Raw genomic sequence first — 13,534 nt, forward strand, 5'->3', positions numbered from 1 at the left:
GGGGCAAAGCTCTCCGAGACCTGGCACGCTGGCCCAGTGTATAGCCTGTATATGAAAACTAATGAACTCCTCTTGACTGGCACCCTACAAACAGCAGTGTGCAGGTTCATTGAGGGCTCCACATATGCCTATCAGTCTGCTGACATGGAGGGAGCTATCAATCAAGCCCCTCCAAGCAGCTGGCATTGGGCATTGCATGGTGGGGACACCCTGTCACATGTTCAAGGTAAGATATGATGGAAAATGGCCAAAAAACATTACAACTATTTGTGGAATATTTTTGTGGCTGGTTTCCATATTAGGAGAACACTCTATGCCAGTGGTCAGCATAGCTCCGATGTGGTAGCATGGGGGAGTAGTGAAATGCAGTTCACCTCAGTGTGCCTCCTTCTCTGCCCTGTGTCATGCTAGCAAGCTCTTTTGCAGCCTTCTCTGCTTCCCTCTCTCACCCTGTACAACAGACACTGCTTACTCTCTCCAAACTGACTTTGCCTTCCCTCTGTGCCATTGAGGACCAGAACCAGTGGTGCATGGCGCAGGTAGTAGAGATGGGAGGTGGGTGGTAGACACAGCAGCAGGTGGCTCAAGAGAAGATATGTGACCCACAGTAGGTTTCAATGGCCTGAAGCAGAGATTGGGTTGCAAGCAACCACTGGTTATAAAAGTTGCTATTCAGCAGGACAGTTTTTGTGCAAGAAAGAATGGGATTAAATCATTTAACTCCATAAGTCTACTGAATACACTGACATTATCCACTGAAAGGATAAAACAGCATGTACTTCTCAACTATCAACACAGAAGTACAAAGGAAAGTATAACACACTTCAACAGCCCAGAGAAAAGCAAGACACAATTTAGCTTAATGCTAGATAGCTTGCTGAAAAAGAGGAGGATTTCCTTGAGACTGCCCTCTGGAGAAACCATAAAGAAGAAGGATACGTCCATCAAGGATAGAACAGTTTCTAGAGCTAGAAACAAGAATTGCCAAATGAAGTGGATCAGTGGTGCTGGGATATGTCTTGGCACATTAACCATGGTCTTGCCCACTGATCTTGCAGGCCAAGTGGTGTATTCCCCACTTTCAGAGATGTATCCCCAGCAATTTCTAGGAATCCAAAAGGTTGCTGGGGACGTGTCTGTGAAAGCAGGAAAGTTGGGGCTCTCTACTTGCAGGAATGTGTTTCTGGGATCAGAGAAAGCCAGGACACTCCAGTGCAGTACACAGTCCTGGCACTGTGGCTACCAGTCAGCTTGGCTTTTGTCACTTGTGGAGATGCAGCCCAGAAACCTAAGGGTCATATCTCTGGATATGGAGAAGCTCAACTTTCCCTGCTTGCAGAAACATGCCCTGGAGATGTCCTGGGTGGCGTGTCTCTGGAAGTGGGGAAAGCTGGACAGGAGTTCCAAGACCAAGGGGCCCGATCCTGTACAGGAGGAATTCCAGAGCGTGTAGGCCTGGGCTCCTCAAGTCCAGCGAGTGCCTGTCTAGAGTGGCAGGAAAGTGCAGACATCTCTAGGCTGCCTTTGCTCTCCCACCCTAAGCAGACAGATATCCACTGCAATTAGTTGGTGCAATTTCTTATTACTTTTGGTTGTGGCCACACCATTATACAATAAAAAGGTATGGATGGATGTCTTTTTGCTGTCACTCTGTGGTGCTAGAGAAACTTTTTATGGTGGCATAAAGGACGGCATCTCTTTCTACCCTGTAAAACTAGGCTACTTGTATGGGAAGAAGTTAGGGAACAAGTACGCTAGAGAAGAAGAATCTTTGGGGCTACTGCTGGATGGCAACAGCAGACACAATATGTGAGAGGAAACATTACTGCTGCATTGGGAAGGAGCAAAACAGCTACAGGCCTAGCAGAGAAGAATTAGCATCTACTGGACATATGAGTTTGGGTGAAAAGGAAAAAATGTTGGGGGATCCAGCTCCTAATTACATGCTCTAATATTGAGATTCTGGCACATAAGCATCTTGATAGACAAATCCTTTCCTAAGTTATTTCAACTATAACAGAAGAGACTCTAATATGACTTGTTCTGTAGAAATGCACATAGAATTCATTATTTACCGACAAACAGTTTGCAAATCTTATGCACCCAAGATCTTTCAAAATAACGTAAGAACAAGATATTATTGTTGGCAAAATATTATTGTTATTATCGGGCAAAAAGGGATACATGGAAAAACAAAGCCTTGACAGTTGGGAAATTCTCATCTGTGTCATCAATTAAACCTGTAAATGAAGGTAGTCCAACTTCTGGGTGGCAGAGGCCACATGCCCTCAGGCCCTGAGGCTACATAAAGCATGGGCTGCGCAACCCTGAGGCAGTCCTTCTGGCATCCTTTGCAGGTAGCCCCTCACCCCACCAAGCATCCAGTTTGAGCAGCCCAGTTCCTCTCCCGGCCACGTGCACAGCCCACGTCCCTTCTTACAGGCTTCATGCACAGTACAGATAACACAAACCCCTCTCTGGCCCCCTCCCACCATGCTGCCTTATCCCCAGGAATGGTGGGGAAGCAAGCAAAAGCCGGAAGAGAGAGGAGGAACCCAGAGATTTCAGCTGCCAGAGCAGCAGCTGCAGGAGCTCCCAGGCTGCATGTTAGCCCCTTGCAGGCCAAGATTTGGATAGCCCTGGGGTAAATTAATGCAGTAGTTCTGCTCCATACAGTAAAACAGTTTAGCAGTACATCATAATGTAACATGGCAGCAAACGGTTTATTTAGTGTATAACTTTAGGCTGTAACAATATTATCATTTTGTTCACAAGTAGAAAGGTAAGTTCTCCTAAGGCTGAGTCACATTTTCATATTGACCTAAATGTCACCTGCATATCAATGGACATCTGTACGCTGATTTTTCCCTTCACATTTATAACTTCAGTGAGACCGAGTCAGACTTTAAAAGATCATGACAAAAATATCTAAAGATTGCCAACATTTCTTCAAAGTTAATCAAGTTCCAAATCTGGCACTATCCCAGCATGTAGCCTGCTGGCATTCTCTTGAATGGAGAGATAATTGCTAAAGAGAACGACGAGCACAAAAAATGCAGAAACTTACCTTTCACCAATTCTGGCATGCTACTAACACTTTGATCATTTACAGGAACTACATCTATTAATGTGTACTTCTCCCACCACATACGGTACGTTTAGTAAAGATATAATCCTCCTGATCACTATAGACACTCAGACCAATCCAATAACCAGGATTAAAAATAAATAACTAATCAAGTTCACATTCAAGGGAGTATCAGTCTCCTGAAAGAGGGAAATTTACCGTAAAATGTTCTTGCGATTTGTAGTTCTCATCCAGGTAAACCCGGGCTCTGTTATAGTCTTTCATTGCATCACTTGATAATAATTCTCTGAAAGACATAAATAAAAGAACGACAATATAAATGGAATGAAAATGTTTATATCTCTACCTTAGTCACTATATTCAACATGTTCCTAATACCCCTTAAAGAAATAACTAAGCTACTTCCCATTTTGATGAACATTTTAAAGGCTTTCAAGGCTTATGAAAGATGTCAGACTGAAAGCCTCAGAGACTGAAGAACAGAACTGGTACAGCACAAATAGCTGCAGTTCAAACTCTATCACACCGCTATATCAACATGCTTTAATTCTAATCAGAAGGAAGAGAGGGTACTTCAATCTCCATACTAATTCAGTCCTTGGTTTTCCTGTCAAAATTGTCAAAAAAGGAGTGACAACTGGCAATTTAATGGTGTTGCCACCAAAATATGTTCTGGATCGATATCATCAAACACATAAGCCACACTATTTTAAAGTGATTTCCAAATTGTCTGGAGATCAGGAGTGAAAAGTAACTTCAAAAAATCAAAGTTTTTTGAGAACTTGATATGCCCGCCTAGTGGACTTTAAACTCTGAGTTCCAGGTTCTCAGTCTCTGGAAGACACTGTCTGCAAAGATCCCAGTACATCTGACTGCAGAGTAAAAATACTTGGATGGCTTGGGTAAAGGCTGACTGGCTCATAAGGTAAAACTCAGAGTAGTGAAGATGTACCAAATGGTTTTAACGCTGATTTGTAACTATACTAGTGGGCAAATCTTCAGTAGAGCTCAGCATACCCAGTGAGGCCTGTGAGCTGCTCTAGATTCTATTACTGTCCCAACAGATCATTTCATGCTTGCAGCAATCTTTCATTTTAGACTCCCTCCTCTAACAAGTCCTGGCAGTCTCCGACTCCTTGTAAACTCTTGCTCCCAGTCACTCTTCCAACGTTCTCTACTCCCCTGTTCTAATCAACTACCTCAAGAAATTAGGTGCATAAGGAACAGGTTTATCCTACAATGATCACAGATTATTTTTCTTTGTCAAGACATGTCATGCATGGAGCTGAACAAAACTTAGCAGGTATGACTTGGTAGCCCTGTAAATGGTGATCTTAAAGTGCTCTGTGAGGAGACTTTTAAAGGAGAAGGCACCAGTCAAGAGTACTTTGAAGAATTCTGATCTAGCAAGAGGAGAGTACGAACTGCTATTCCATCAGAGCTCTGCAGATGAAAGTCTATTCCCATTTAGCAGCTATAACCTTTGCCTACCCATTTCCCTTAAGTCTAGCAGGGGAGGTGTACTTTCAAGTAATAGTTGGAAATAATTTTCCAAGCACCAAGTAGTAAAGTGCTAGTCAGTGAAATAAAGCCAAAACTGTGTCACCTGACAATTAACTTCACCCTAGCCCCTTGCTTGCTTCAGGTAGTAAAACTTCAGGTCATACACACTCAAAGAGTGACAAAGCAGGCAGCCCCTTGCCCTCCATAACAATCAAAAGTCAGGGTTCTGAAAAATGACTCCGAATAAAAGGGATAGAAGATCTCCACTTTCATGATTGTCATTTTAAAACCTAGCCCATGGTCTAGAATGTGGTCTATATATTTGTCAAAGTAGGACAAAGAATGGAATCTACTCTGCTTATGATTAAAGCAGCTCTTGCAGGCTACATAACTCTAAATAGTCAAGGGGTGGGAAAATATGTCACAGGTCTCAAAATCCATAGGCACAAATTCGCATTTTGATGATTTATAGTCCTAAAGCGATTGCTGGTTCCAATTACATTTCTTATTGCAAATGCCCCAAAGTATAATATTGGCCTCAACAGAAAAAGGAAAGGAATACAGGTTTTCCACAACAGAATAAGCATTCAGTTTCCCAAGAACAAGGTAGACATTTTAATAGCATTTTAAGTTAACCACTGATGAGCAACAACAGCAGAGGGCACTGTTTGACTACTTACAAGGAACAGTGGCTATATTCTATTTTAAAACAGCATAAGCTATTATTCACTTAAAATTTGGCACATTGATGCAATTTGAATATTTACATCAGCTGGCTCAGGTTTTATTAGCAAATCAAGTATTGAACACTGTGGTTACAAAAGTCACTTGTTTCTTAAAATAATTCGCTATGGCTATATTTAAAGAACTGGAATTTATGGTCCTTTCTTGGAAGAGAAATATTTCAACAGTAAATTAGGTGATGTATTAATTTTGTTTCAGCATACTGACAAGTTACCACAAAAACTGCATTAAGTGTAAAGACAGAAAAATAATATTTGCAAACAAGGCTACTAAGCAAAATTACTCCAATAAGTGTAAATACAAGTATTGGTCTGTAAAAAAAAAATTTCTAAATAAATGTATGATATGTTTTCTACACTTAGGAAAAGGGCTTAACCCAGGACTGTCAAACTCACCCTGGGCCCCAGGCTGGATCTGGACAACGGGACCTCCTTGCAAAGCAGATCCAGGCTGCGGATCCAGACTGTGGCAGCAGTGGCAGCAATAGGCCAGGCAGCAGCAGCAGCCACAGGCCAGACAACTTGCCAACAGGGTGACAAAGGGCTATGTCTACTAAGACCCGTGTCCACCAGGGCCACGGGACCCAAGATACTAGCAACAGCATCCCACTGGCCATGCCTCAACTCCATGGCCCACTAGTTGCCCAATGGGCCAAATGGAATGGCTCCGAGAGCCAAAATCCAGTCCGCGGGCCCTGTTTGACACCTCTGGCTTAACCAGGTGTTCATTTCTATGACTCAGGGTACTCAAATATTAAGGTTTCTGAAATTTTTTAGCCAGCTCATTTCACCCTCTGGTGCACTACATCACTGCAAAGGAAATTAAAATGCCAGAAAACACAAATAATCAAATATCCGTCTTATTGGTTTAAACCATCCTTAATTTCTTCAGGTGAGACTGGGACCTAAATGAGCACACAGAGCCTTCACAACATAAGTTCAATTTTCAGGCCTGTATTTAAAAGAACTAATCACAGAATCATTTTTATAATAAATTATCTAATTCACAGAAAACTTTTTAAAGCTAGTGCACCAATAAAAACTGGCTAAACACTAATGCCTAAAATGAGGGTAAGCTCTCCTGTTAGAGATAATGCTTGTTACAATTAATACTTCAACCTAACAAATTATCTAAAGATTATGAGATGAAAAAGAACTACATCTGCTGTTAAACTGCTCAGCAATTTGAAAACCTTAACTTTTTACCTTGCAGTACTTATACTTATAGTTTACAATATTGCAGTACAATATTTATAGTTTAATTCACAGTCTCCAATTTTCTCGCTTCTTACATCCTTCTTTTTGCATCGTTTCATATCTACTGGCTTTCCAAGGCCACAAGCCACTCAAGTTAACTTTATCCCCAAGAGTTCATATTGTTTACTCCAAACAATTTAGGACCATATGAAAACAGGTAAAAGAACTGCTTAATTTTTAGAGTGATCACCTTTTAAAAATTTAACAATTGCCCAAGATGACTAAATTATCTTTTGCTGTCATCTTGAAATAGTCTCTATTACTTCCTTTTTTGTAAATGTAGGAACTAACGACAATATAGAAACAGGTATTTTTCAACTTAAGACAAGTAGTCATGTAAATTCTGGAGGGACTACATTTTCAGATGTCAGATATTTTACATGTAGTACCTTGTTTGCCAACTGAAAGTGTGGAAAAATGTACCTTTTACTTATTTTAATAAGTAAAGTTGGGAACCGCTGCTGCTCAGGATTGTACTGCAGCTGTTACCATCTGTCTTAATGCCACAGGATCATACAGATGAATATTAATTAAATTCCTGTACCTTTAACCCTGAATGAAAAACAAGGTTAAAACTAGCAATGTTGCTGCAAATGTGGTGTGAAATAATCATGCAAACATAGTTACACATACATATTGTTTGATATTATAATTGCTATGTCTGTCTAGACCAAGGGTGGGCAAAACACAGCCCGTGGGCCAGATGCGGCCCACCAGGCCATTCTATCTGGCCCGCAAGGCCCCTAAACAATTTAGAAAATTAATAGTTATCTGCCCCTGGCTGCTTGTCATGCAGCCCTTGATGGCTTGCCAAAACTCACTAAGCGGCCTTCTGCCCAAAATAACTGCCTGCTCCAGTCTAGACAGTGGTACAGTAAAATTATACTGTCATCAATGAATTTGCTGTGCAAAAACAATATTATCTAATGACCAAATTTTAATACTTCATTTACTTCAAAATTCAGTAGTGTGCTGTTGTAACCATGTATGCTCTCTTACTTCTAAGCACAATAGGCTTACTTTATTCATAGAAGTCTTATAAAAATTTGCAGCAGGTCCATGAGATTAAGTCAATGGGAGCAATGTATTTAATACCTTGTAAGAATCCCATGCACCAGTACAGGCCACCCAGTACAGGCTGGGGGCTGACTGGCTGGGCAGCAGCTCTGCAGAAAAGGACCTGGGGGTTACAGCAGATCATAAGCTGAATATAAGCCAGCAGTGTGCCCTTGTTGCCAAGAAGGTTAATGGCATACTGAGCTGTATTGGTAGGTGTGTTGCTAACAGATGAAGGGAAGTGATTATTGCCGTCTATTCAGCACTGGTGAGGCCACATCTGGAGTACTGTGTTCAGTTTTTGGTCCCCCACTACAGAAACGATGTGGACAACTTGGAGACAGACCAGTGGCGGGCAACAAAACTGGTGAGGGAGCTGGGGGACATGATTTATGAGAGGCTGGGGGAACTGGGCTTATTTAATCCAGAGAAGAAAAGACCGAGAGGGGACTGAGAGCAGCCTTCCGCTACCTGAAGGGTGGTTCCAAAGAGGATGGAGCGAGGCTGTTCTCACTGGTGGCAGATAACAGAACAAGGAGCAACGGTCTTAAGTAGCAGCAAGGGAAGTTTAGGTCAGACATTAGGAAAAATGTTCTTGCTAGGAGGGCAGTAAAACAGAACAGGTTACCCAGAGAGGTTGTGGGTTCTCCATCCTTGGAGATTTTTAAGACCAGAGTTAGACAAAGCCTTGGCTGAAATGTTCTATTTGGGGATGGTGCTGCTTTGAGAAAGAGTTGGACTTGATGGCCTGAGGTCTTTTCCAACTTTAATTTTCTATGATTCTATGAATCACAGATTCAAAAGATTTTTAAAGCTAGAGAGGACTACCATGAAAGTCTAATCTGTCTTCTGGAATGACACAGAATTTTACCAGTAATTCTTTCATCCAACCTTGTGGCTAAACTAGAGTTTATTTAAGAATTTATCCAGAATATTTGTTACATCTTCCAAACATATGCTAAAATGAACAGGCTCCTTTCCAATTACTTACTTCACAAACTTGTCCACATGAGACATGGAAGCTTCATAGTTTTTTCCACCAAACTCTTGACAGTGTAAAGCCATGAAGTGTGGCCTGTGTGCATGAACAACCTGAAACATACAAACATACATATGTTATGTTATATATATAAAGTAGTTAAATTATATCAACAGCTATTACAATATTGCGCAAAAAATGAAAATTTAGATACAAGTCATTTAGGCAAGTCATTACATGACAGAAATTCTATTATATATGAAAATAAGATAATTGTCAGAATCATAAATGTGGGAAGGAGTTCTTGGGTTCTTTAATGCACTCAGAATAGAAGATATTAATTTACACATCTAAAATACTTCATTGTTATTATTAAATATATGATTTCTTGCTGGTTGTTCCTAGTCACTTAAGTAAAATGCACCACATTATCTACCTAATCTCACCAACGGCATATGTTGGTAAATAAACAAAACCAAATTCTGGCTTTGCTTGTGGTGTAAAAGGGCTAAACAAGATTTTTTTAAAGAGTCCAAAGTCCTTAATTACTTCTGAATGTTTTAAAAATGCCATCATTTTTTGAAATTCCAAAAAGTTCTCAGTAACTATATAGTAAAAATGTTTCCATGGAGTTCTGTTGCAAGTGTATTTCGTTCGCTTTAGCTTCTACATTATAGGACAAGGCAGAGAAATCCATCACTATGCTAACATAATTGCACAGAACTGAAACCTAAGTATTCTAGGAGATACGAGACTACAGTCAACCTACTCAAAAAACAAGTGATTTTAGTGTGGAATACTGATATATTAGTTTTTATTGGCATTATCTACCTTTCTCCATGGGAAAATCTGTGGCAAAAGGACTAACTTTAAAAGGAAATCTCCATGATACTTTATCCACAGATTGTCTGTGATCATGTCACTAGGATTAGGGTAGGTTGCTTACCACAATGGAAAAGGCCACAGCAATAGCTCCCAGGATGGAGACAGAAATTACGTTTCTAGTGTGATCAGTCAGATAAGTCCAATGGCAGGAGAAACTAACTGTCATTTAATGAGGGTTCAGATGAAGGTGCTCCAAAGCACAGCACCTTCATTAACTTTTGTTTGTCTCTGCCTGGGAGCAGGAATGGGCTGGGAGCTCAGAGCAGCTCCAATCCATTTGCCCCACCCTCCAGCACTAGCTGGGCAAAGATGGAGCTCCCTCCTGTCCCTACCTGCCCCTCCCATCCTGAATACGGCACCAGAGCTGAGAAGGGGATGTCAGGGCTAGGGGAGAGTGACTGCAGACATGCAGCCTCTCTCCCCTGGATCACCTCCGAAGTGGAGCTTGATCACCCCCTTCCAATTGAACAGGGAAAATAGTTGCTATGTTAGCTTTGTGACTATGTTGGTATTATAGGTAGCACACATATCAATGTCTATAGTTAAGTCTGACAGTTTTCATTTCAAAACTATACTTAAAATTCAAACTATACTTAATTTTCCCAAACTTTAACTGTTCAGGCCACCATTTTTCACATAAGATTTTTTGTACGCTCTCTCTGAAAATTCAGATTTTCCTGTTTTGCATTGGGATAAATCCATGACCTCTATAAATTCTCTCACACACAAAAAACAGTAACCAAGAAGGTAAATAGAATAGGTGGCAGACTAGTGGTTGGAGCACTTATATTGAATATGAGAGACCAAAGTTCAGGGAAAACAAGAATCTGAGTGTTGGTCTCCAGCATTCTGGGTAAGTGCCCAAATCACTCACCTGTCAGCTATTATGTATAGGTCAGGGGTTCTCAATCCCTGGGCCATGGCCCTGTGCCGGGCCACAGCAGGTCAGCTGCCAGTCTGCAGCACAGCAAGCTGCCGGACTGTAAGTGGCCGTGGACCAGCAAACCACAGGCCCCCCACAGCCAGGTGGAGAGGCCATAGCTCCTTCTGCAGGGCCCGTGGCAACACAGGGTTTGCCCGCCCCCCAAGGATGGAGGTATCCTTACTCATCTTCTAGCTGGAAATTCCAGATGCGGTCGGCTGTGACTGCTGGGCTGCAGTTCGCAAGGCCGTTGCCACTTCCAGGCCACGGTGTAAAAAAAAACTTTGGGAACCCCTGGTATAGGTCATCTATCCTCCTGGTACTGTTCTATATTATATATACACAATTAGATAGTCACAATGTCAGGAAGAGCCAGAACGACTCTATAGCCCAGAAGCAAGGGCATTCACTTGGTATGAATGACATTCAGGTGCAAGTTTGACCAAATGTATACCAGCCCCTGAAAAGCTGCATATGATTTTGGTGTGCTGGTCTTTTCCAACAAAAAATATTTTGTTAAAACATTTCTGACAACTTTTTTTTGATGCAACTGCACAACCATGAAAGGACCATCCCAGAATAACCTTACTGTGCTCCTGCTTGATTGTTTCTAGCCCTCCCACTTGAGAATTCCAAGATCTGGGAACCTGGGTAAACTGTACCTCGTAGGAGTGTAGGAACAGAACACACTGACTATATTCCTCTTGTACTTGAGGAGTATAACAAGGGACCCAGACCATGTTACTTGGGTGTAAGGCAGCGATCTCCAACTTTTCTCAATAGTAGATCACCACTGACATTTAAAAGCACCCCAAACACCATGTGCTGCTTCTACCGTCCTTTTGGCATATCTGCTTAACCTTCTAAGCTGTCCAGTCTTCACCTCCTGGTCAAATGCAAGCCCTGGGACATGAAGTAACCTCCACAGGGTAAGAGTAGAGAGGAGATTACAGCAGGGACAGCAGAACCCATCTCTTCCATGTGTCAGTTCCAATCTGGGGCTATAGGGTTACTTTTCACATTTACAAACAAAATAATTTTCAAGCAAAACATATGTATTTCTTCTCCAGTCAGCCTTCTCACTAACAAAAACCCACGACTTAATCCATTATTTTACTACTGAATTTTAGAGAAGCCTTGTCTCTACTCATAAAAAACTTGGTGATTCAATTTAATACAGTCGCCGGAGTTCAAAAGGATTTGGGTGCTGAGACGACCTTTAAATTCTTGACCCACTTTCTCTCTCTCATGTACATACAGAGTCATATACAGCTCTCCAAACAATCTGCCAACTCCCTAGAACAAAGAGTAAAATCTGCAAGTTCCCAAATTTCAGATATTAATTTGTTAATCATGTGTGATTTCACACAACTGAGGTGCAGTGAAGCCAAAGAAATTAGTTGTGATAGTTTAGTAACAGATTTCAACTGCTTTAGACTAATGCCCTAGATCTCAATTGCATCTCACTTAATCTAGAAGCTTCTATGTAGAACTGTTCCTTTGAGCAACAAAAATGATGTTCTAGGTCAGTTCCGAATTGAATGGGAAACTTGATTCATTGCACTAGAAAGGTATTACTGTAAGATGTATAAGGTTTCCTCCCAACTGAATTTATTGTTTCACATAGCAATGAAATGGCAAGAAGACAAATAGATTAAAAATCTTTTGTAAATAGCCTTGGCTCTCAGCATTTTTAAAGCACCATACTATAATTTATCATTAAAATATAAAATATGACCAGTCTCAATTCTTCTCATCACTGCTGTGGGCCTTGAAATTGATCCACTTAAGTTTACAGTGATCTTAAACAGAATTGTTTCTAACTAGTCAAGTTCTTTCACATCATGTTGAGTACGTAACATTACACTGAAAAGGGATTAATCTTTTAAATGTTTTTTTATACTTTGATCACCACCAAAAAAAATCTATAGTGTAGATTTATGAATACAATTTAAAAAAAGAGCCAGTAACAGAGAAAAAGGTAAGAAATAAAAATAAGCAAACTGTTATGATCTATAGGTAAAGCACAAAAATTTTTGAAGTACCTTAACCCCAATGAAACCTCACCAATTTCAAAGAAACTGCTTCTAATTCACAACATTATAAGCATGATACATGATAAAGCACACGGAAAAATAACTTGTTAAAGGAAGATGCTGTAGTGATGTGAACAGGTTTTAGTCTGTATGTAAGCTCTCAGTCAGAAATGACTCCTCATTTTTTATTTACATGAAGTGGAGCATCTCCTTCCAGATTATGAGGTTAAAATACGGGTGATTTTTAATGAAAACTAAATCCAGCAAAGGAACTACAAACTTTTTGATGGGGAAAGAAGCTTATTAAGATCCACTTTAGCAGAGGGGGAGTATGCACCTTATTAAGATCTACTTTAGCAGAGGGGGAGTATGCAACTTGGGGCATGTTTTAAAATCACAGCACAGCATTTAGAAATAATATTATACAGCACATGAGAAACAACAATAAACTCGTTAACTGCACAATAACCTTAAGGCCAGCTACACGTGCAAAGTATTTATAAAAAAAAACTTAACTGTGCCTGCGATGTGGCATGGAAGCAGGCACAACTGTGTAGTAGATCACACATTAGATCCCAGCATGCCTTTACTTGCACATGCAGAAGGAACATAAATGCCCTGTGCCTAGATTGCAATTATATGTATTGCTGTTTCTCCAGCACTTTTGCTGGCGATTGCACTACAAACTGTAATTAAGGTAGCATAAAGTTAAATTTAGCATAGTCAAATTTAGTTTAAAAAAGAATCTGAATCGAATCAGGAGACCAAATAAAAGCTCCAAATCAATTCAAAGCATCCAAATCAACATGGAAATCTTTGGAAAAGATTCAGCTGATTCAGAGATTTGTCCATAGATTAAACAAGCAGGTGACAGCTGCCTCCAACTGGTAAGTCTGTTGGGGTTGGGGGAGGGAGGAGGGAAGGGGCATTAAGGAAGGAGGGATTGGGGCTGGGACAAGCTGCCCAGCTGGGGCAGGGGTGGTGCAATACTCGGGGAGGGGGGTTGGGAGGATGTGGGATGCAGGTGTGGCAGTGCTAGGAGTGGGGGCTCTGCCCTGCTGCCAC

At 40.9% G+C, this 13,534-nt stretch overlaps 1 protein-coding gene across 1 annotated transcript in view; it reads right to left on the reverse strand.

Moving 5' to 3' along the window:
• INPP5A (inositol polyphosphate-5-phosphatase A) overlaps positions 1-13,534 on the reverse strand; it is a 441,277-nt gene that overhangs the window by 280,408 nt on the left and 147,335 nt on the right. The window contains exons 3-4 of the mRNA XM_019555884.1: positions 8,639-8,739; positions 3,287-3,374 (exon numbers count right to left, since the gene is read on the reverse strand). Coding sequence (XP_019411429.1) covers positions 3,287-3,374; positions 8,639-8,739 — 189 coding nt within the window. The remainder of the gene's footprint in view (positions 1-3,286; positions 3,375-8,638; positions 8,740-13,534) is intronic.

This window comes from Crocodylus porosus, unplaced genomic scaffold, assembly GCF_001723895.1.
Source record: "Crocodylus porosus isolate Cpor-Errol unplaced genomic scaffold, CroPor_comp1, whole genome shotgun sequence".
Taxonomy (NCBI): Eukaryota; Metazoa; Chordata; order Crocodylia; family Crocodylidae; genus Crocodylus; species Crocodylus porosus.